At 37.7% G+C, this 26,246-nt stretch overlaps 1 protein-coding gene across 1 annotated transcript in view; it reads left to right on the forward strand.

Annotated features, from left to right (window-relative positions):
- LOC150090520 (RPA-related protein RADX-like) overlaps positions 1-26,246 on the forward strand; it is a 164,763-nt gene that overhangs the window by 130,153 nt on the left and 8,364 nt on the right. The window contains exons 12-13 of the mRNA XM_090378305.1: positions 12,934-13,309; positions 19,981-20,164. Of these exons, the coding sequence (XP_090234431.1) occupies positions 12,934-13,309; positions 19,981-20,164 (560 nt within the window). The remainder of the gene's footprint in view (positions 1-12,933; positions 13,310-19,980; positions 20,165-26,246) is intronic.

The following is a 26,246-nucleotide window of genomic DNA, read 5'->3' on the forward strand; positions in this document are numbered from 1 at the left end:
GCAGTAGTAACTTCAGGAAGCATGATTGTGACGTCATACATATTCAAAAATTCTAAAAAAGTTAGAACTCCAGACACTGTCATATCTAGTTATCATCGTAAGGTGATGATAACTGAATACAATAACTGTCGTATGTGTGTGTGTGTGTTTTTTTTTTTTTAGATAGACCTAGGAACGTTTTACACATTCACTTATGCGCATGGTTAAACGGGTAATAAACTGCATCTGTCCACCCCTCCCCTAAATGAGCCCCTGACTCGAGATATCATAGCAATCACAAAAAATGTGTCACGCACTCTAATCACACTACTAGTCGTGCGAGCATGGGAAGCACCTCTAGTGGAAGCTGCAGATGACCTCACTTTCATGACCGATCAAATTTACTCGATAGAAAGTCGGAAAAATTGTGAGCCCATTGTTAAAATATTCAGAGTTCACCACTGTGTATATATATATATATATATATATATATATATACAGTAATACCCCGAATTATGCGAACTCGGAGTTACGCAGTTCTTGATTTTTTTCGTTTGGCAACACTGCCGCCAACTATCTTCAAGGTCGTTTTTCATATGCTATCGATATATGGTGCGACGGCGGAGAGTGAGAGCGAAAGATGAACAACATTCAACTTTGCTGCCGCACAAGCTGCACACATATACAAGAATTTGCATTCCAATTGTCATATTTATATGTGTGCGTTCGAATTCGTGCTCAACTTTTGTAGGAAATTACATCATTTTCACGAATAAAAAACTTTCCAGGCTTTAAGGTTCCCAAAGACCGATTGACAATGATGGTCGGCGGGAATGCATGTGGTGACTGCAAGTTAAAACCTCTCTTAATATATCGCTCCGAAAACCCAAGAGTTTTAAAAAATATATCTAAAATTACCTTACCAGTGATTTGGAAGTCAAATCATAAAGCTTGGGTGACAGCTTCCGTTTTTGAGGACTGGTTTGGTCACCACTTCATACCCGAAGTCGAACGTTATTGCAAGTCTGAACAGATTCCATTTAAATTGATCCTTCTTATTAACAATTAGCATTAGCATTAGTAGAGGCATTTGATGCAAGAAAGCAAGCTTATGCAGCATCAGCTAAAAAAAAAAAAAAAGTAACATAAATAAATAAAAAATAACCACTTCCACTTCACCCCTCTGTTCGTTCGAAATACCTGTCCAGCTGAGCCTTAAACTTATTTAGGCTATCAACTTCCACGACAAGGGATGGAAGTCTCTTCCACCTACCAACCACCCGCTGGCTAAAGGCAAATTTCCGCACATCTATCCTACATCTGTCTTTCCTCAATTTGAATTTATGCCCTCTCAGGTGATTATTCTGAGCAAGAGGAAGAATCCCATCAGCATTGAGCATGCTCAAACCATTCAAGGCTTTGTACACCTCTATCAGATCACCTCGCTGGTGCCTAGTTTCCAGACACTGTAATTCGCAAAACTTAAGCCTTTCTTCGTAAGAGCACCCCTTTGTTCCATTCACCAATCTTGTTGCCCTTCTCTGTACTCGTTCCAGCAGCTCTACATCCTTCTTGAAATGAGGCCTCCAGGCCTGTATACAGTACTCTAGGTGTGGCCTGACCATTGCCTTATACAAGGGAATAATCACCTCCTTATCCCTGCTAGAAAAATTCCTATATATCATTGACAATACACCATGAGCTACTCTTGCAGCCCGTCTCCACTGCTCAGAGAACTTCATATCTGCCTGCACAACCACCCCCAGGTCCCTTTCATTCTCTACCACTGTCAGTGTAGTACCACAGAGTTGATACGTTGCTCTGGGGTTGCTGTTTCCCCTATGTAGTACTTTACATTTGTCAATGTTAAACTTCATTTGCCACCTCGAAGCCCATCTGCTCAACCTTTCCAAATCCTGTTGCAGCAGCATAGTGTCAGTAGTGTCCTTGACAACCCTGCCAACCTTCGTATCGTCTGCAAACTTGGACATTAAGCCTGATATACCATCATCAATATCATTTATAAATACAGAAAACAACACTGAGCCCTGAGGGACTCCACTAATAACATTAGTCCACGATGAGCAGTGTCCATTGATTACCACTCTCTGTCTTCTCCCCCTCAACCACCCCTTTATCCATAGCAGCAATTTGCCTCCAATGCCACACTGTTCCAATTTGTGCAGCAGTCTTCCATGTGCAACAGTATCAAAAGCCTTTCTAAGATCCAAGTATATAATATCAAAGTTATTCCCTGCATCCAGTTCTTTTGTGACTGCATCATAGTATCCAATGAAGTTGGTCAGGCAGACTTCCCCTTAACAAAACCATGCTGTGTCCTAGCTATAACTGAAGTCTTGTCTAGATGATCCTGCAGTGCTTCTTTCACCAGTGCCTCCATTAATTTTCCGGGAACAGAAGTTAAACTCACAGGTCTATAATTACTTGTGTCAGCCTTTGATCCTCCTTTGTGAATTGGGGTCACATTTGCACATCTCCAGTCCATGGGTACCTCCCCTGAGTCCAAGGAAGCTCTCATAATTATGGCTAAGGGTTTGCTTACTTCCTTTGCTGCCTCCTTTAATATAACTGGATAGATCCCATCCACCCTAGGTGCCTTTCTTGTGTTTATCTTCAACAATTTCTCCTCCACTTTGCTCTCAGTTATTACAAGATTCTCTAGCTTACTGCTAGAGTTGAATACACCTTTGGCATTCCACTCGCTGAATAACTCCTCATGTGTGAATGTCGATGCAAAATATTCATTTAGTTTGTTAGCTACCTGAGCAGGGTCATCAACAGTTGACCCATCGATATCAAGTGGACCAATCTGATTCATCCCCTTCCTTCTAGAGTTTACATAAGTAAAGAACTCTTTGCTGTTTTTCTTCGCATCCCTTGCCAAGGATCTCTCGTAATCTGCCTTCGCCTGCCTAACCTCCTTTGTAACTTGGTTACAGATCAACTTGTATCTATCATAAGCGTCTGTGTCACGTGTTAATTTGTATGTATCCCATGCATTTTTCTTCTCTGCCATATGCCTCATTAGTTCATCTGACATCCATTTAGGCCTAAACCTTGAATAATATTTCTTAGTTGGTATGTAAAGCCTAGTAGCTTCCAAGATAAGTTCTTTGAATGCTTCCCATTTTGAATTTGCTGTTGGCAATATCATCAGTTGATCCCACTGTATAGAATTTAAATACTGTCTCAGTCCATTGTAGTCTCCTTTACGAAAGCAATACCCCTTCCCTTTACCCCTAATGGTAGTTACCTCTTTGAGTAACTCCCGCTTCAGAACACTGTGATCACTTCCACCTAGTGGTTCATTTATCTGCAGATTCTTAATGCATGAAGAATCACTACTGATAATCAAATCAAGAGTATTACTCCCTCTAGTTGCTTCCCGAACATGCTGATGTAGAAAACAATCATCCAATAAATCCACAAAAGCCTTGCTACTGTGTGAGTGACCAGCCCCCAAATTCCAGTCAATATCTGGGAAATTAAAATCCCCCAATATAAGACTCTCTGATTTTCTGGCCCACTCTATTTCTCCGAACAGTTTCTTATTATACTCATCAGAGTCATTAGGCCTATAGCACACTCCTACTCTCAATTTTGATCTCCCAATGCTTATGGCACACCAAACTGACTCGACACTGCACTGTCCAGCGATGTCGACTGGCTTCACTCCCTTGGATTTTATGTGTTTTTTAACTAATAGCATAACCCCTCCTCCCTTCCTATCCTGTCTATCTTTTCTGTAGACATTGTACTCCCCAAATTCCAGTTCTGCATTCCTTATATCTGTGTGACACCACATCTCTGAAATCCCAACAATATCTGCCTTTGATGTTTTGAGCAATACCTCAAATTCATCAAATTTATTTACTAAACACCTAGCATTGGTGTACACGCAAGTATACATGCACCTGTTCTTTTTCTTAGCTACCCTAACACAACCCATGTGTTTACTTGTACCCCAATGATTCCCAGCAGTCTCTGAAATATCCTGCATCTTATTTTCCAGGCTGCGGCTCATTCCAATAGAAGCAGTGCAAGAATCACTTTCGCTTCTGCCAGTGGCTACTGTTAAGCTATTATTCCTTGTATCCCCCCAATCTAGCAGTTTTCCGACCCACCTAACACTGCCTCGATAGCATCAGCAAACATTCTTGCACCCTTTCTATTTAAGTGTATCCCATCCCTGTAGAAGTAGTCTCTTCTGTTAACAAGTACAGACCAGGTTGAAAAAAATTCTACCCCTTGAGCCCTGCACAATGTTTCCAGGGCTGAATTGATTGACAGGGCTCTCATCATATACTCCCTCCTATCGTGTCTGGGCAGAATTGCAGACACTTTCAATTTCAACCCTAATTCACGGCTTTTTTTCATCAGTGTCCTGTACTTGTCAAGTAATTCCGCCGGTCTCCTACTCTTAATATTATTAGTGCCAACGTGTACAACTATATCACCTTTTGTGCCCTTAAAAGATGATATCCGCTCTACAACGTCATCAACTTTTGCCCCTGGCAGACATACCCTAGTCCTGTTCCACCTATCCTTTTTACAAAGCATGTTTCCTGTTTCCCTGACAATAGAGTCACCAACAACTACTAGTTCCTTTGGGGCCAGCGCATTCTGCCTTGCGGGTTGCCGCTGTGTTGCGCGATGACCAAGTGCAAGCTCTGGCATTGGTGTGGACAGCTGAGAGCTTGATGGGCCCCTCACTTGTAATCCTTCGAGGGCATCCACCCTGTCCTTCAAGCTCTCATATAGGCCCATAACAACGCTGAGTTGTCGCCTGATCTCCTTACACTCCTTGCATCGCACACATACAAAGACATCCCCCATGGCAGTATCATGTCCCATACTTGACTGCTCCGCAAACATCAAGCAAATAGTGCATCTTAAAAGGCTGTGGTTCAGAGGACAACTGCCCCCCTCAGTTCTCCCCTGGGCCACAGCATTCCCATTAGCTTGAGCCTTTTGCTTTGCTGCTCTGGTTTGAGTCATGATTTAGATTTACTTTCAATAAAATTTCAATTTCTGTACAAAATTAAATCCTAAGCTTGTATCCAAACACAGTTGTAACGCTATATTTATGTTTCAGTAACGAGTGTTATCTACGAAATCCCTTTATATAACTTCCGTATCAAGTTATGTATTAATTATTTATTTTTACTAATTGTTTATGTTACGTAACCTAAGTGGTTATATGTATAGTTAAAAGTACAATTTAATTGCCAATGAAGTTCGACAAGATTAATAGATTTTACTGATTAATTTTCCCGTAACAATGGCGGATATTTACGAACGGTAAACACGTGTATTTGATACCCTTTCCGATACTAAGTAATACCTACAAAATCTCTATCTAAGTTACTTTAAACTTAAGTACCGTAATAGGAATATAAAGCTACTCTAGAAAATAAGTTAATATATCAATTTAAACTAATAAAGCAGAAAATAAATCAGAAAAAAACTTCTCTGTTCCAAGAGCAGCAGAAAGGCACGTCCGCACCGGCAACCCAGGTCACCCGGCAACCCAATGCACCCAGTCACCCTCCTGCCACCCTAATTAATTTCGGCCGACATGTGAAAGTTGTGTTTTTGCCTCCAAACACAACCAGCTTGCTTCAACCGAGACCAGGGAGGCATCAAAACATTCAAGGCCTACTACACGAGGCGTTCGTTTGCACGTCTGAATGAAGCTATGAAACAAAATAGTGAATATCTGTTAAAGACTTTTGGAAACAATTCAATGTTTTAGATGCTGTAAGAATCATTGAAGAATCTTGGGATGAAATTCACAAAAAAAAAACATTTAATGGTGTCTGGGAGAAACTTTGTCCATTTTTTTTCAAAAACGAGACAAAAACAACACCAGAAACTGATCATGTTGCTCATATGATAGAAGAAGTTGTTAATCTTGCCAAGCAATTAGATTTGGAAGTCAATGGAGATGATGTCAACGAGCTGTTGGGTTCACATAGTGAGGAGCTGACAATGAATGAGCTCATAGAGATGCGTGAGCAAAACGTCACTGAATTATCCGACACTTCAGACCCAGCTCCACCAGAAAAGCACATGACAATTGCAAGCTTGACAGGCTCAGCTCAATTGAAAAGGGCTTAAAAATTTTAGAAAACATAGACTCCAACGAAGAACGCATTATAGCTACAAAGCAAGGAATAAAAAATTATTAGCTTGCTACAAAGAAATTCTGCGTGAAAAAAAGAAGGCGCTGTGTCGTCAGACAAATTTGTTAGATTTTATGAAGCCATCAACATCGAAATAACTTTTTTACGTAACTCATTTATTTTTTTAATACATAATTTGTATTAATATGTATAAATAACTGCAATTTTATTAAATATTTTTCTTTTAAACTAGTGTTTTTGTTAGTCCTTTGTCCCAATTAAACAAAATTTATATGTATTTATATGCAAAGTTGTACCCCGACTTACACAAATTCGACTTAAGCGATTTTCATCGGACCCACCTATCGCGTTACTTCGGGGTATTACTGTACATATATACACTGGTGTTCAAAGAAAGTCCACCACCCCTTAAAATTGTAATTGTCTTCCAAATAACATAAGTATATGGCAATATTTCTTACAAATTGCATCAGATAAGATTGACATGCGTAGGTGATGATGTAATATTGCATCAGCTGTTAGTTTCAACTATATAAGCATGCTCTGCAAGAGTTGCAGTCATTCTTTGCTTGTGTCAGGATGGAGAGTTACATGCAGTTAACACCACGAAGAAAGAGTTCTATTGTTGCTTTACGTGAGGAAGGATGTTCTTACTGTCATATTGCTTATAGAATGTCTTGTAATCATTGAATAGATTTCTTTCCAAACTCAAGAATACCAGTTCTGCTGATAGGAAAAAACAAACCGGATGCAAATGAGTCTCTATGCCAAAACAGGACTGCATTTTGAAGGGATTATGTCTTAAAAACCATAAAGCTTCTTCATCTGAGCTGAAAAGAGAATGGGAAGAACATACAGAGTGGTAGCAAGTGCAGTAACAGTCAGAAGATGCCTCTTCAAAAATGGACTTGTAGCCCGTTGTCCTAAGAAGAAGCCCCTCTCACACAAAAAAATGGAAAAGGCCCGATTAATTTGGTGTAAGGGGCATGTCAATTGGACCCCCAAGCAGTGGAAGTCAGTTATTTTCTCGGATGAGAAGAAATTCAACCTGCATAGCTCTGGTGGGAGACAAATGATTTGCAATAGATGTGATGAAGAATACCATCCAGACTGTATGGTGTCTACAGTGAAATTCCCTACCAGCCAAATGATATGGGGGTGCATTTCATATCCCGGGCGGAGTAGATCACCTGCAGTTTATAAAAGGTTTTGTAAATGCCATTGGATACCTGGCTATATTCGAAGGCAAATTGCTGAAAACTTCCTTAGACTCAGGAGAGTCTCCATGGATGTGCAAATGTGTTCCCAATTCAACGAAGGATAACACGAGTAATTACAGACTTGTTAGTTTAACTTCTGTTCCAGGAAAAATAATGAAGCCACTGGTTACTGAACCACTGCAGGATCATTTGGACAAGACTTCAGTTATATTTCAGACACAACGTGGGTTTGTTAAATGGAAGTCTTGGGTGACAAATTTTATTGGATACTATGATGTGTTCACAAAGGAACTGAATACAAAAAATAATTTTGATATCATATACTTGAATTTTAGGAAAGCTTTTTATACTGTTGCACATGGAAAAACTACTACAAATTGAAACAGTGTGACATTAACCATATTCCCATCTGCTGGGGTACGTTCCAACCCCAACTGGGTTCAGCTAGTTAATTCTATAATTTTTACTCTAATTTCAGAGCTGAAACTCGCTATAGTTGGAACCAGAACTGTTTTCTTGAATTTTCCCACTTCAATTTTCAAAACCTTCTATGGCTTATGAAACCCGATACTTGATTTGTTTGTTTTGGAGCAGGAGTTTCTGTTTACAGAGCGAAGTGTGAAAAAGAAGCCATTCATTATGTCACACCATCGCACGTACAGCTACGTCGAGAAGGGAAGGGAAGGAACGAAAATAAGATACCACGAGCTACTGTTATTGACATTAGAAGCAATAAAGTGAAACAGTAGCAACAACTATTTTTAAGGCGAAAAGATCATATTTCCTTTCTTCAACGTGTATTGCATCTACTAACAGAAAATCAGGAAAATTCATCTTTTAGAAATGGGAAAAACGGGTGTAAAACTGATAACACTGCAATGCGCATTTGATAAAAAAAAAAAAAAAAAGTTTGCTTTATTATAATTGTTTTGAGGAAACAAAATTGGAACAGCAGTATCTTGGGTTTGATCTTCTAACGAAATTTCAAGAAAATATTTCTATTTGTAGCTGTGTTATAAATTTCGAAAACTGGTGCATCAAAGGAAAGAAAAGAAAAAAATCATCCGCTACGAATAACGGATTGTTTCTTGAAATGTGTATTGTTCACAAAACTGCAATATTTTCTAACAATACAAAGCTAACAGATCGCGACTAATGGCTGCTCAAAAAGTATTGTTAAAAGATATTTGCTTGTTACGCTTTGATGTCATTGCAAAGGGAGAAATTCAGTTTTAATTCAGAAGCCAAATAAATTCACTATCCACGGTCATAAAGCTGTTCAAGCTGCAATAAACAGATAAACCCCGCTGAAAAATAGACTTACTCCCCATCACTTTTCTTGTTTTACTGTGGTTTTTGGCAGATGAGTCGGTGACTGCTAAATGCTGTGCTGTTTCTTGTATTTTCTCTCTCTCTATTTCGGGATCTCTGACCGTGTGGTCATGTGGAATATAAACAGAAAATTTGTTTGTCGGAATGCTGCCCACCAATTATCAACTCTTTTACCAACCTTCTAATGTATGTTGTGTTCAAATAATCCATTTTGCGAAATTCAAAAGTGCTACATCAATTAGGAGCAAAAACGGTTTCCACCAACATAACGAATTACTTTATAGGTATAATAAAGGATGACTATTAATGATTTTACTGACTGGAAAGAAGTGTCCACAATAAAACATCTGTACAAGGCGAAAACATGCGGTCACTCGAAGGATAAGCATTCAAGGATAAGCAATACAGAGATGTTTGAAATTTCTAATGCAGTTCACAAGCTAATATTTCCAGAGGAATTATTCTGAATTTTTTCTCAAATGAGCACCAGACCAAAATCGGACTAAATAGTACTTCCGCATCCTAGGATGAACTGACTAATTAGAACTTCCGCATCCTAGGATGAACTGACTAATTAGAACTTCAGCATCTGTGATGCGACGTCGTGCACACCGATATCGTTGGCTACAGCAATAATGTAAAGAAATGAAGCAAAATATTGTAACAGAGCTATAAAGCAAAATAATGTTAGAAAGTAAAAATGCAAAATATTGTTCTCTAAAACAATTGCAGTTTCAGCATAAAGCTGACTTAGAGCTGCAATGCTATTTTTTTTTTTTTTTTTTTTTTTTGTGTGTGTTTTTGTATTGGCGGCTCTTAGAACAAAAGTTCATTTCCGCCTCTTTGCTCTGTTCAGTTTTTATGCACTGTCAAGGTAAGCCGGTAAGGCCAGTGTGTGTTGGGAAAAACAAAAAAGAAAGAAAAAAAAACATTCCCGCATAGGAATATCCCATGTTGGATGAAGACATGAAAAGGAAGGCAAGAGAGAAAAAAGGTTTTCATCCTGCATGGGAGAAAGTGACAGGAAAGAAAAACTGTGTTTGTGAGCTTGTGTGTGTGTTCTGTATTGTGATGTTGTGTTTTGGCATTTTGGCTACCTGGAAGCACTGATCACCTGGATGACTGCCTCCAGGTGCTCGTCCCTAGCAGGAGGGCAAGGGCTCCCCTACTATCTGCACGCCCTCCTCCCTGGGGAACGAGTATCCCAGGGAGGAAAGAAAAACTTGTATAAGATGAAGAGAGGGAAGGAGAAAACTATCCCGGCCCAGGAAAGCCCCAATCCAGGATGGATTGCTAGAACAACACAAGAAAAAATAAATAAAAAAAATAATAAAATAAAATAAATAAATAATAATAATAATAAATAAAATAAATGAAAGTTAGTTCTCTGGACCTTTGACAATCTCTTGGCCTTCTCTCCACCAAAAGGGTATTTTTTATCTCTCTCTCTCTGGGGTCAGGACTAGAAAAGGTGGACTCCCTCCCCTAAGGAGTTTTTTCCCCTCAAGTGAAAGAAGGGAATTGGAAATTTCATGAAAATGAACCCTGTTTTTCTTCATTCAGTGAATGGCTACTCTGTCAGTGCAAAAGAAGTGACTTTATTAAGTTGCAGTTCAGAATGGAATTCAAGCATTGAAACACATGACATTTTATAGTGAATTTTTCGGGCATTGTATGATAATGAAAATTCAATTTTTCTCTTGAAATTTTTTGATGGTATCAAATGCATATCTGATGGTATCAAATGCATATCAAGGAAATATTGAAGTATTGAATAACAATTACTTACAATTTCCCAATCCCTCACTAAGAGTAATGAATTGTTCTCACAATCTGTTACTAGCAGCGCATTTTTTTTTTGTTTGTACACCTGGTGAGATGCATGTGAAGTTCCTTCGACATAAGTTTTTGAAGTTTATAATGCAGCTATGAATAGAAATATTTTCTTGAAAGTTCGTAAGAAGATCAAATATACATCCATGAAACTGCTGTTCCGATTTAGTCCTCTAGAAACAATTACAATAAAGCGAACTTTTTTTTTTTTTTTATGAAATGCGCATTGTAGTGATCAGTTTTACGACAGTTTTTTTTTTTCTTTTGTTTTCCTTCCGTTTCCAGTATGGCTTCCAATTGATGAATTTCCTTGATTTTTTGTTAGTAGATACAATACATATTGAAGAAAGGAAATGCGATATTTTAGTTTTTCAAAACCAATTCGTTGCAATTCTTTCGTACAACAATTACGAAAAGCAGTAAAGCAAACTGTTGTGAGAGAGCCATACAAAATAGTGTTTGCAAGTAATGATGCTCAACTATTTGTTTTCCACGAAAGTTGTTTACAGTTTTATTTTCTCCTTGGATCACCTTGGTAATGCTAATGACGTAAGCTTCACCAGTCAGTTATCTCTCCGCATGTCTTGATTCGTTTTAGCCAGAGGTGCCGAGCTGAGGTGCAAATTTTTGAACTAATGATGTAACACGTTTCATGTTCAAAGCTTGGATCTTGTTTTGCCAACATCAAAATTTAATAAATTGAAATGTGATTGTACATTTTTGCTGTTTTAGAGTGAATTAATAGTTTTTGCTGAGCGCTAAAGGTAGGAAATCAAAGAATATACTTCTGTTTATGTATATTGAGAGTTTCAATTTTGTAAATTGAGTAGAAATTATGGAAATTATTAGTTTTCTTCAGGGGGGACAACTTTCAAGTTAGGGTTAAAAATTAGAAAAAAACCAGGGTGGACTTGGACTGGGTTAAGGGCAAGATGCTGCTATGGATAAAGGGATGGTTGAGTTGAAAAAGACAGAGTGGTAATCAATGGAATCTGCTCTTCGTGGACTAATGTTATTAGTGGAGTCTCCATAGTTCGGCGTTGGGCCCTTTGCTGTTTTCTGTATTTATCAATGATATTGATGAAGGTATATCAGACTTTGTCCAAGTTTGTAGACAATAACGAAGGTTGGTAGGGTTGTTAATGACAGTATGCTACTGCAACAGGATCTGGAAAAGGCAGATGAGCTGAGAAGTGGCAACTGAAGTTTAACATTGACAAAACAAATGCAAAGTACTGCATATTGGTAGCAGTAACCCAAAGTAACATACCAACTGTATGATATTACACTCAGGGTAGTGGAGAATAAAAAGGATCTGGGGTAATTGTGCAGTCAGATATGAAGTTTTCTGAGCAGTGCAGACATGCTGCAAGAGTAGCTCATGGTGTCTTGTCAATGATGTACAGGAATTTTGCTAGCGGGTATGAGGAGGTAATTGTTCCCTTGTATAAGGCAATAGTCAGGCCACATCTTGAGTACTGCATATGGGGCTGGAGCTTTATTTTAGGAAGGATGTAGAGTTCTTGGAACGAGTACAGAGAAGGGCAATGAGATTAGTGAATGGAATAAAGGGTTGCTGTAACCAAGATAATCTTAAATTCTGAAAATTGCAGCTTCTGGAGACTAGGCACATTCGAGGTGAACTATTTGGGGTGTATAAGGCCTTGAATGGTTTGAGCAAGCATCATTGGTAATGGGATTCTTCCTCTTGCATAGATTATTCACCAGAGGGGACATAAATTCAAATTGAGGAAAGACAGTTGTAGAAAAGATGTGTGGAAATTTTCCTTTAGCCAGCCAGTAGTTAATTTCTGGAACAAACTTTCATCTGCTGTTGTGGAAGTTGATAGCTTACATAATTTCAAGGAGGAACTGGACAAACATTTCCTTTAGAGGAAATGGATGTGTGAAATCGGTGTTTTTTTATGGCTGCTGCTATATAAGCTTACTTTCTTGCATCATATGCCTCTGCTAATGCTAAATGTTATAAAAAATATGTCGATTTAACTTTCCTTATTCTTTATAGAATACTTGATTATCACATTATTTTTATTATTTTAGTTTTAATATAAATCTGCAGTCTTATATTCATATCATATGCTGCATTCTTATGAGAGAAAAAGAATGTTGAGTAGAAGAACTGCTAGAAATCAAATTGAACCGTGGAAATAAAAAACTTATCATATATAGGAATATGACCATGAAATACTTTGCATGGAATGGATTACTTTACATGGAAAACTTTGCAGGGGGAAATTATGCCCTCCTAAATATATGTGATGTACTGCTTTTACAACCACTTGAGGTATGACAAAACTGAACTTTATATTACATTAAATTATATAGTGTTTTGATTAGAATATGTTAGACCATATTTTAATAAAAATCTTTATTTTATTTAGTTAGTTCCTAGTGCAAAATGGAAAGAGGAACTAATGTTGCTGTCCTACAGGGAAACGCGTAGTATAGCAGTAGTTGGGAACATAGTGCAGATACAATATGTCGATCGATCTGGTTCTTTGAGTGAGGAAGGTCAGGGTTCACCCACTGGATGGATTTATACTTCTGGGAAAAAAAAATGTTATCTCCTTTATCTAGATGTCAGGTTTTACCATTTATTACAAAATACCTCTCTACACTTAGGCCTTCCTGATGTTCATTCTTACACCCTAATTCGAAAATATACAAATAGTAACAAGCAACTACTCAAGGAATGGCTTCATTTTCCTTCATTTTGTGGAGACCATTGGAAATCTCCAGCTGAAGGGGAAATACAAAGTGAGTATGCTCCTTTTATATATTTACTGCTAAGCAACCTAAACCTCTTTAATCATCTCAGTGGTATTATTTTCAGGATATTTTCAACTTTCTGCAGGATGTTTCTTGAATTGTCCCTCATTCTACACATGAAGCTTCATACGCCTCCATATCTCATTTAGATTTCTTTTCTGGAGGCCTCTTTTTCATGTGGGTGAAGCAAGCATGGATTAAGATCACAGCAATATTATGCTGTCATAATACGATGACAGGAAAAACATGTTCTGAAATTATGAAGAAATTTTGAATGTGCTTGAAAAAATATGTGGAAATTCTGAAAGCCTTTTCAGAATTTCCACATATTATTTGAACACCAACAGCAGTTCCACAACAACATGTATACTGGTAAATTAAAAAATAATAATAATAAAAAAATTAATATCAGCTCCCAATAGATTTAATTGGCTCTGCTTTCCTGGGAAAAGGAGACACTTGTGTGCTTTCAAATAGTATCTTCTTGCTTTGATTTAGGATTATGGATGAAAACTCTTGGTCCATCAAGTGCGATTACTGCAAACCAGAGTTTCTCAAATTTGCACAAACTTGTCTTTCTGGAAATGCAACCAAATACATTTGAACTCTGTCAACCATATACTGTTGTTTGCATTAAAAAAGAATTCTCACTATTGTATCATCATACACAATACCCTATTATCAACTGCTACAGTATTGATTAAAATATTACCCTCTACTTCTAAATAAAAAAATAATTTGCAATTATCATATCCTTAGTCTACACTGAATGGGTCACTTCTTTGAACATGGTTTGGTAGTTGGTGCCAAATGCACCAGTATGAGTATCTCAGAAACTGCAACCCTGCTGAAGTTTACACATACAACTGTATCTCAGTGTGTCAAAATTGGTCTAGTAATCATATAACATTCAACTAACAGCTATCATTGGTGAGAAAGAGCTTGTTGATGCAAGAGACTTGTGCAGGATAACAGAAGGGTACAATCTGTAAGATAACAACCCAGCGCAAAGGTAGTCACCAAACAGATATTTCACATTGTATAACTCAGTGGTTCCCAAACTGTGCACCGCGACATACTGGGGTGCCGCAGCAAATTCACAGGGGTGCCACGGGATATTTTAAATTTTCGAGGGAAACACAGTGATACTCTATCTCTCGGACACTGCACAAACTATTAGCTCAAGGTAGTTCACAGTTTCAACATTACTTATTAAGTTGTTTGGACCTAACTACTTAATAAATGGAACTATTAGGTATTTCTTTTGGCCTAGGAGCACTAGGAGCACAAAAAAATACTGAGGCAGTAAGGGCACCATGAACCGAGAAAGTTTGGGAGCCTTTGGTATAACTAATCGTACGTTGTCATGAAAGGGATGTGGCAACCAAGCTAAAGTGGGCTCCACTCCTGTCAGAAGAAAACAGAGGGCTCAGGAACACCAACACTAGACAGTAGAGGATTGAAAAAACATTAGCTGGGCTGGGCTGACCTGACAGATTCCAGTTTCTGCTGTTTCATGCTGGTTGATGGGAGGAACAGAGTGTAGACCTTGGACCCATCCCACCAAGTGTCAAAAATGCAGGGTGGTGGTGGCATTAGTGAATTCAGGCAGTGTGGAGAGTATTTTCATAGTGCATACACTTGATACCAGTAGAATAACATTTGGATGCTTTAGACGTTACACTTTATCTGTTGGGGATTTTTGTTAATGGAAATTGTCCCGGAATGCAGAAATTTCCTTTTTTGTTAATCTAGCATGAATAAACTGATATAGCCTTCTCACCCCCACACAATATTTTAATACTGATTGTGGGTTAAAGATTAAGAAGACAGAAGGTATTCACATTTGACTTAGCATTAGCATTAGTAGAGGCATTTGATGCAAGAAAGCAAGCTTATGCAGCATCAGCCAAAAAAAAAAAAAAAAAACCACTCCCACTTCACCCCTCTGTTCATTCAAAATACCTGTCCAGCTGAGCCTTAAACTTATTTAGGCTATCAACTTCCACGACAAGGGATGGAAGTCTGTTCCACCAACCAACCACCCACTGGCTAAAGGCAAATTTCCGCACATCTATCCTACATCTGTCTTTCCTCAATTTGAATTTATGCCCTCTCAGGTGATTATTCTGAGCGAGAGGAAGAATCCCATCAGCATTGAGCATGCTCAAACCATTCAAGGCTTTATACACCTCTATCAGATCGCCTCGCTGGTGCCTAGTCTCCAGATACTGTAATTTGCAAAACTTAAGCCTTTCTTCGTAAGAGCACCCCTTTGTTCCATTCACTAATCTTGTTGCCCTTCTCTGTACTCGTTCCAGAAGCTCTACATCCTTCTTGAAATGAGGCCTCCAGACCTGTATACAGTACTCTAGGTGTGGCCTGACCATTGCCTTATACAAGGGAATAATCACGTCCTTATCCCTGCTAGAAAAATTCCTATATATAATTGACAATACACCATGAGCTACTCTTGCAGCCCGTCTGCACTGCTCAGAGAACTTCATATCTGCCTGCACAGCCACCCCCAGGTGCCTTTCATTCTCTACCACTGTCAGTGTAGTACCACAGAGTTGATACATTGCTCTGGGGTTGCTGTTTCCCATGTGTAGCACTTTACATTTGTCAATGTTAAACTTCATTTGCCACCTCTCAGCCCATCTGCTCAACCTTTCCAGATCCTATTGCAGCAGCATAGTGTCAGTAGTGTCCTTGACAACCCTGCCTACCTTTGTATCGTCTGCAAACTTCGACATTAAGCTTGATATACCCTTAGGTATCGTAGATTGTAATTTTCAAGAACTTATAAGGAAGAGAGGTTGTTCCAAAGAACAAACATAAATGAGGAAGAAAAACTTGCTAGCTGATATATGTTTGGACTGGTTTATAAGACAGCCAACATTATGTTATTGGGGTGAGGGGAGGATTAAGTTATTGTAGAACAAAGCAAAAAATATGATTTCAATGGAACTTTAAAATATGCCATATTGTATTTTATAATAACACATGCAATTTTCTCACAGCATTGTGTGATGCCACAGGAAAATGTTATAAAACATTGTTACCCCCAACTGGACATATTATCTAGATGTTCTGGGGGCAGAAACGTTTCAAGTGAGCGGGTAGCTAATGCCAGGGGAGAGAGCCTAAAAAACTTTAAGGGTTGTGTTAGGGTTGTTAAATATACAAGAACAGTAAGTCTTAATTGTTTATATAGTAATGTTAGAAGTGTCGTCAATAAAATGAGCGAATTCGAACTGCTGGTTAAAACAAGTAATGCAGACGTAATAGGGCTTACGGAGATGTGGTGCCACCCGGAAATTGGGGATGATGAGTTTCAATACGGCTTGTATAATGTATTTAGGAAGGATAGGATAGATAGAAGGGGTGGTGGGGTAATGCTTCTTATCAGAAGCAGCCTGAGTGCGATGATAGCTTTCCCGGATTCAGAGGTTTCACATGCTAGTATAGAGTCTGTATGGTGTGAGATAGTTGGAAACAAAGGTATAATGCAAGTAGGAGTAATCTACAAACCAGGTGATTGTGAAGATTATGACGAAAGCCTCTACATGCAAATGGAATGGGCAAGTAAGCGTCAATGTCTTATTATGGGTGATTTAAATTTGCCTCTAATTGACTTGAGTAAATGGGAAGGAAACTCGACATGGGGAACAAAATTTTTAAATCAACTATATGACTGTTATTTGTATCAACATGTCAAGGAAAGTACTAGAGAAAAGAATATCCTAGACCTCATCATCACCCATGAATCAGATGACATAACAGGGCTGACAGTAGAGGAACCAATAGCAGGAGGCACCTCCATAGTGAGGTGGCAAGAGCAGCAGTGCATAGCACATGCTTCTTGATTAGACCGGGGTTCGAGCCCGTGACCACCAAATACAGAGGATGCGGAAAGGTCAGGGAATGACCACCGCATATTCCCAGAGCAATATGGCCTTAGTTGCTAATGCTCCTAAAAACCAAATAACAAACAAACAATAGGAGGAAGTGATCATGGAGTTCTACGGTGGATGATGATGTGAGAGGTAGCAGTAGTAAAAGGCAAAAGAATGGGTTTTAATTTCAGAAAAGGAAATTACAATGCCTTAAGGTGCTACGTGGCCTCTATTAACTGGGTAGATATCGCACAGAGAATGAATACATTTGAACTGTGGTATGCTTTTAAAACATTAATCACAGATGCCTTGAATGCGAATATACCATAAAAAATATACTCCATGAGAAGGGTTCCAAGTTGGATGAAGTTGCCACATTACTTAAGCAGAAAAAGGTGGCATGGAAAGGTTACAGAGCAATAAAAAGTACTGAAGCCTATAACAGCTACAAGGTGATGTGTAATAGAGCCACAGAAAAGGTTCGACAGGCAAAGGCAGTTTATGAGAAATCATTAGCAAACAGAGCAAAGAGGGGAGATAAGGAATTCTTCACATATATAAATGCCAAGAAGAGCGGGACAAACCAGATCGGACCTTTACGTAAGGGAAAGGGAATAGTAATAAATACACCAGCTGCCATTGCAGATGAACTCAACAGTTATTTTGCATCGATATTTACAAATAAAAAGCCTTTTGTGGCAATGGGAAATTGTGTCAGCGAAGTTAAAAAATATGTAATTAATGATATTGAAATTTCGCAAGATTATTTAATGAAAAAACTTTCGAGCCTACAGACCAGTAAGGCTCCTGGAGTTGATGGAATATACCCGATAATCTTAAGAGAGGCGGCAAGCGAGTGCATTGAACCATCGAGGCTAATTATGCGAGCATCACTAGACTCTGGGGAGATTCCCTTGTATTGGGAAAGTGCAAATGTATCTCCCATACATAAGGGTGGCTCTAAAAGTGAAGTTGGAAATTATCGACCTGTCAGTCTGACTTCAGTAGTAGGGAAAATCATGGAGGCAATGATCAAGGGTGTAATTCAGGATCATTTGGATTGAATTGAAATTCTCAAGGATACTCAGCATGGGTTTATAAAGGGAAAATCATGTTTAACAAATCTAGTTCGCTATTTCGAAAGGGTCACTCACGAGCTGGATTTAGGGAATAATTTCGACATTGTTTATTTAGATTTCAGCAAAGCTTTTGACTCAGTCTCACTCTCACACGAGCGGTTGCTTTATAAGCTGGAACAGGTTGGAATCACTGGGAAAATCCTTAGATGGATAGCAGGATGGCTTCAGGGCAGGAGGCAGAGGGTTGTGATAAATGGCTATTCCTCAGATTGGGTTGATGTAAGAAGTGGGGTTCCCCAAGGATCAGTATTAGGACCACTGTTGTTTTTAATTTTCATAAACGACATCGATGAAAGGATAGAGGGCGTGATGTCTAAATTTGCAGGTGATGTTAAAATTGGTAGAGTAGTTAATGATCACTGTCAAGCTGAGCTTCTTCAGAGAGACCTAGATAGACTTCAGGAATGGTCAGAAAAATGGCAGCTATGCTTTAATCCAACAAAGTGTAAGGTATTACACCTGGGAAACAGTAATCCCAAAAAAACTTATTCACTTGGTGGAGTTCAACTAAACCCAGTACTGGAGGAAAGGGACTTGGTTGTTACAATACGGTCAGACATGAAATTCTCTGAGCATTGTAAACAGGTTACAAGGAGGGTCCGTGGTGTCCTATCGTTGATCTATCAAACTTTTGCAAGTAGAGATAGGAACATGATAATCCCATTATATAAGGCTTTTGTTAGACCATACTTGGAATACTGTGTTCAAGTATGGAGACCGCACCTAAAGAAAGACATCGAGATTCTTGAAAGGGTGCAAAGACGGGTAACTTGTCTGGTGAGATCGGCAAAAGTGCATCCTTATGAAGAAAGACTTTGAATATGTGGTTTGAAAACTAGACACCTTAGAGGAGATTTGATTGAGGTGTTTAAGGCTCTGAGAGGCATTAGTAAAATGAATGAGGACAAAATTTTCAAGATTAAAAATGATGCTAAGAACTAGGGGACATAAATTCAAGTTATGGGGGGAAATGTTTAGAAATTGGACTGCAGGAAGTTTCATTTTAGCCAGTGAGTTATAAATTACTGGAATAAGTTGCCTGCATGGGTGGTAGAGGCTGACAGTTTGGGGAAATTCAAAGGTCATCTGGATAGTACCTTCGGGTCAGGGAAGCGCATAGGATGATAGGTTTTTTTCTCTTTTCTTTTATTAATTATTATTATGACAATTTGAAAATTGTAGATCTCTTAAAGTACCATTTATAACTGACACAATATGACTCATGCTAACTTAAATTTAAAATTATCATCCAATTTATTCCAACATCAATGTAGATTATAAAAAGGTGAGTATCATAATAAATTAAATTAAGCTACACTATTATATTGTGTTAATTATTATTATTTGGTTTTTTTTTTTTTTTTTTGGCTGGTGCAGCATAAGCCGTGGGCTTTCTTGCACCATGCGGCCATTACTAATACTAATACATTAAAGAAATAATTAAAATTAGTTTGGAAGGTTTTTTTGGAATGCCACTCCAGTGCAATCTGGCAGCAAATCTGATTTGTATGTAAAAAGTTTTACAGATTGATAGTTTTCAGTATGGGTGAGTATGTGATGGCTTATACATATTTTTTTAATTAAATTGTCATAAAAAATATATTTATTTTTTAATCCACAGATGTGCCAGCTCTTTGTGATGGATATTTTATACTGTCAATTGCTAGCTTATGTGGCAGTGCCATATTGCGATCTATCTTCTTTCCTATCCCTGCTTTAGCACCTTATCCTTCACTTGTACAGCTACTAAGCAGAAATTATAAAACTGCTGGTGTTGAATGGTATCCTGAACCATCCCATTACAGGTAAGTAGGCCAAATTTCTAAAATTCATCTTGAACTTAATATGGTAAACCATTTAATCATTAATAATGGCTTAAAAAATTTATTGAACAGCAAGCTTAAAGTTGTGAATTCATTAAAGTAGCTCTACTTAGTACTGCGGACTTGTATATTAAACATACCAAGCAGCTTAACTAGCTTTACTCTATTACGTTGACTGCCATAACAATGAAATTGTAAACTCTCTTTTTCCACTTTGTGGATGTTTTGAATTATAAGAAGACACTTTTTTAGTTTTTTATAAAGTAGCAAGCTCATATTTTGAGACTATGATTAGACTGCATCAGTATTACAAATAAGCTGTATTTCTATTATTGAGGCCAGTTTTCTTATAGTTAATTTACTTCACGTTATGAAATATCCATTAACTCATGAATAACTTATTTTTCTAAGCAAAACAGTTTTCAGTATTATTTTTTAAGTGTACTTAACAAGTCACTTGTAATAATTACTTGGAGGACTATTCACGTGAATTAGTTCATCAACTCTTCCCCCTCACACCCCACAAATACTGATTGGTAATTTATCAAGAAAAAAAATAAAACTTGGTTAATTGCAGTTCAAGGGAACAAAATATCTGTTTCGATTTAAATGGGTTCAGACTAGCCATACAAATTCAAAATGTATTGGTATTAATTAATCAAGGGAAATTTTAGTCACTCTATTAAAACTGCAGGTTTCATACTTTTTGTTTAAAATATTAATAATCTTTTAGTTTCATTGTGGTAGACATTCAACAGCAGACAGTTAACACATTAATTTAATTTAGCCAAACGTGAAAGATAAATTTCATTTTTTTCCATCTTACTGGCTACACAGTTTGACATACACTGAGTGATAGCTGAATTATGACTATCCCTATGAAAACTGAATGTGACCCGTTGACCACGTGAGGTACAAGAGTCGCAGTTAATCAACCTGTGTAGCATAGATAAGGTGTCAGTGGTTCAGTAGGTAGTAAAATTACAAGCGTGATGGGTAAAAGGAAAGATTTATCGGACTTTGATAAAGGACAGATTGTGGGCGCTCAACGAGCTGGTGCTTTGATTTCCCAAACAACTGAACTGGTGGGGTGTTCGAGCCGCCATAGTTAAAGTGTACGGACTGAAATGGTCAAACAACGATCCGATGGTAAAACTGAAAAGGTCAGCAAAAGGTTGATATTAGAGGTGAGCACCGGGTCCGACGACTCGAACAGGCGTAGCACTGTTGAAGAGTTGAGTACCCAGAACAATATCTGGCATGACCATGCATCGTATGCACACACGTATGGGCTATACCAGCAGACAACCCCTACAGAATCCTCTCCTAAACAAAGTTCATCGGTGTAAAAGCCTCGCCTGGTGCAAAGAGCATGCAAGTTGAACGTTAGAAGACTGGAAGAAGGTGTGCTGGTCAGATGAATCACGTTATTTACTCCACACTGTGGATGGTCGTGTACGGATTTGGCGTCAAGGACATGAGGCTCTTGATCCATCATGCATGGTATCAAAAGTGCAGGCCAGTGGAGGCGATTGTATGGTGTAGGGCATGTTTCACTTGCAGGAACTTGGACCCTTGGTGCATGTGGAACAACGTATCAGTGGTCTCTGCTATCATCAACTGCTTGCTGACTGTGTAAACCCCGCTATGTTACACTTTTCCTGAATGGCAATGGTGTCTTCCAAGATGACAGTATGCCAAGCCATCAGGCACTTGTTGTGCAGGAATGGTTTGAGGAACACAGTTATGATTGGGTACAGCATATTGATTGGCCTCCGAACTTCCCTCAATATCAATCCCATAGAGCACTTGTGGGACACTATTGAAAGGCATATCAGGCATCTGGGTACACCAGTCACCTCCATACCTGCATTGCTGACTGCATTACACACAGCTTGGTTGGCCATACCTCCCAAACATTTCCGACATCTTGTTGAATCAATGCCACATCGGATAGCTACTGTACTGAGGGCAAAAGGAGGACCTACGAAGTATTAGGTAGGTGGTCATAATTCAGTGATCACTTAGTGTATACCAGCTGTACATAAATGTTAAAATAAGCCCTGTGTTATTTTTTTAGGTATAATTGTACATATGTGCTAAAGAGAGTGCCCATGAAAAGATGACATTTCTCTTATTTTGTAACTTTCTCTTAACCTCTAAGCACAAACTCCTCTTACTAATTACACTCTATGAGCCAGTGATTGATTTGAAATTACCTTAGAACAGTGATGGGCAAAAATGTCCAGTGTCTGAGTACAATTAAAAAAATATTACAGTTGTGATTTTTTTTTTTTTTCTTGTGCGTGTGCACGCATAAGCAGCTTCCATGCAATGGAAGCTACTTAAAATGAAAATGTTATGCAACTATATTACTAAATGCGAAAAAAATAGTAATAATTTCAGAATGTTAAAACTGTTCAATTCAGACGTGAAGGTACATAATAAAATTTTTGGATGAAATCTGAATATGGGGTACCTCTGAATGCTATGGCAAGTTATGTTCCCACAAGTGCTCATTAGACCCAGTGACTTTGTTATACCTACCTATCCATTAGTTTTGTAGTTCAGTTTTGTTTTTGTCATTCCTGATACTCTAGCAGCCAAAAAACTTTTATTATCTTCTTTTTTTCCTGTAATATCTTCTTCTGTGTAATCAACAATAGTTTATTCTCGAAAGATTGTTTTGCCATTGCAATTCTGATGTGAATCTCAGTTTGACATGAAATGTCCAAACTTTAAAATATTAATAATCCTTATAGTTGCAAATAACTGCCCAAGATACCTAAAGTGATTTAATCTACCTGTTCTATTCTTACTCCATCAATCTCTATTCAGAAGGGAATTGACCTTTTACCAATCATTGTTTTCATCACTTTTATCTTCATTCCATACTTCAGTGCTTTCTTTAGTCTTCTGATCATTTTTTGCAGCACAGCAGGACAACCTGCTAGTATGGCCTCATTAATCTGCAAACTTAATAGCCTGTACGTACATTTCACTTAATTTAACCCCCATTTCTTATTCCCAAGTGCCTCCTTTATTATCACTTCAGAAAAAGCATTGAACAATCCAGGTGAAAGTGGCGCCTCCGTAGCCAGGTGGGAAGAAGCAGCAGTGCGTAACGCACGCTTCTTGATTAGACCGGGGTTCGATCCCATCACCACCAAATACGGGGATGCGGAAAGATCAGGGAATGATCACCGCATATTCCCGGAGCAATATGGCCTTAGTTGCTAATGCTCCTAAAAACCAAATAACAAACAAACAAACCAGGTGAAAGTGAGCATCCCTGTCTTACTTCCTTTTTTTTAACTTTAGTTTTTCTGTCAGTTCTCCCCTTACTCTTATCATCACATTTTGTCTTCTATATGTCATAGATCAGTTCAATCATCTTGCATCCAATTTTCTCAAGCAGTGAGAACAGTTCTCTCCAGATTACTCTATCAAATGCCTTCTCGTAATCCACAAAACACACATGGTTTCTTCTCATGTTATACATTTTCTCTCCCAACACTCAATGTTCCAATAGCATGTCTTGTTGATTTCTGTCAGTTCTCCCCTCACTGGGAAAACCACACTGATTCATTCAGAAATTGTTCAATGTGACTCTCCATATGGACTTTGATAACTTTCAGCAGAATCTTGAATGTGTGGGTAATAAGATTTATAGTTCTTTAGTCTTGGCATACTGTTGGTGATTATGATTAATGTGCAGAATTCCTCCAGCTACTGCTCATCCCATCCCTGTGTATCTTCTTTATCAGTTCAAATAAGGTTTCCTTCAGATTTTCTCCACTATATTTTAAAAGCTCTGCGGGTATGTTGTCAATTTCTGGCTTTGTTATTGCTAAGAGACCTTAAGGCTGTGTTGAATTCTTTAGATATTTCTTCCATGTTTTTTTGTTGTTCTGGTGCCATTTTCCTCCACGTGTACATGCTTGAATCTTCAAAGTCCTTCAACACTTCTTCAAAATTCAGTACTGTCATTCCCTTTTCATCCCACATTGCTCTTGTTTGAATTCCACTATTTCTTGTTAACTCTCTGATTTTTCTGTGTGTCAAGTCCATCAGAACTTGTTCAAGTTTTTCAAGCTCTTGACAGTTCTCTGCCCACCACTGTTCTTTTGCCTTCCTACATTCCCTATATATTTCATTCTTCAATCTACGATAATTCCTTTTATCATCATTTTTTAGGCCTTTCAGTCTCCTTCTCGTCCATTTTCTGCAGTAAAATATCTGTGATCCAAAGCTTCCTTTAAAGACCAATTTTGCTCTAGATCAGGGGTCCCCAAACTTTTAAGAAGCACATGAATTTTTGGAATATTTGGCGGGCTGGAGAAAATTCTTAATTACTGAAAACTACATTCTCTGCATAACATTGAAGTTATGCAGAGAAACAAATTTTATACCTACCTATATCTACAGATTTGAAAATAAATCTATGGATACGTAAAATAAAATATACCAGTTTGTTTATATCAAAATTTAGTTATTATTTATTGTACTAATCACAAAATTATAATTAATGCAATGAATGTGGTTGTAGAGTGTGACTAAGTTTCATAATATCAGGTTTTAAAGTACTAGTTCCAATTCTTAAAAAGTCGTGTAACTGCAGGTCAGTTAGACGTGATCGTATTTTCAATTTTACATATTTCGTTTTTGAAAAGCTCATATACATATACTTCCAAAAATTGATGTAACCTATCTTGCAAAATTTTTAATTTTTGGATAATCTGACTGATAATGTTGAATAAAATTGAATTAGATTTTCATTTTAAAATATTGTCTTCAGTGCATCATTAGATTGAAGATCCACCAACTGTTAATTGTAAATTCTCATCAACATTGTTGACAGGTATGTCAAAAGGATTTTGAAAAATTTCAAACACCTTTGAATTATTTTTAAAATCAGAAAATCTAGCTGCAAAATTTTCTTAGACATATTTATTAGATAAATTACCGCAACATGGAAAATGTGAAAAATTATTCCGAAGTAGTTGACTTATTAAATTACTCATTTTGTTTCAAATGCTTTGACATTATAATACAATTCATTGACAAGTTTGTCTTGCCCTTGTAATTTCATATTAAGAAAATTCAGGTGTTCACATATATCTGTTAAAAAGGCAGAGTTCCACAACCACTTGAGATCTGACAATTTCGGAACAGGTTTCAATTTTTCGTTCATAAAAAAAGATCTATTTCCGATCGGAAGTACAAAAAATCGCTTAAACACGTTACCATGACTCAACCCTTGTACAGTGTGATACAACAAATCACCGTATTGAGCCTCAATAGTTTGAAGGAAAATTTTTGAATTGCTGATGATTCAAACCAGTCTTGCGAGTAAAATTTACTGTTGATATTAACAGTTGACATGACTGAATCCATGCCCAAATATTTTCTGCACAAAGACTGCTGGTGAATTATACAGTGAAATTGCATTGGTTTTTTAATATTTTTACTCTCAAGATATTTATGAAGCTGATCCATGAACCCAATTTTAGTACCGACCATATTTTTAATGCCATCTGTCGTAACCACTGATAGCAAATCCCAATTCAATTTGAGGCTGTCAATTGCTTCTGACACACTCAAAAATATATTTTCACCTGCCGTTGTATCTTTCAAGATTTTTAATGCAACTAGCTCTTCAGTTACTGCAAAATTTTGATTTACACCTTGGATATAAATTAGTAATTGAACTATATGGCTTGTATCTTCACTTTCTACGAGTTGATTTTGAACATTGGCTCCTAAATCTTCAATTCTTCTCGTTACAGTTGATGAAGATAAACTTAGACACAAAATTCTTTACTTTCTCAGGATATACTTCTGCAATTGCCAAATGTGTTTTACAAATTCTCCATCCATAAAGGCCCTTCCTTCTTTGGCAATGATTTTGGGAGGCTGTGAAACTAGCTCTAACTGCAGATAAATTTTGAGTAAAAGTTCTAACCTTCTGTTGTTGAGTTTGAAAAGTTCGGGTTAGTTAGTTCTTGGGAGTTTTTTCTGCTGCAATGCTCCTTGAAATTTATCATAATTTGAGGCATATTTT

This window comes from Mastigoproctus giganteus, chromosome 1, assembly GCF_048544385.1.
Source record: "Mastigoproctus giganteus isolate SK-2022 chromosome 1, ASM4854438v1, whole genome shotgun sequence".
NCBI classification, from domain to species: Eukaryota; Metazoa; Arthropoda; class Arachnida; order Uropygi; family Thelyphonidae; genus Mastigoproctus; species Mastigoproctus giganteus.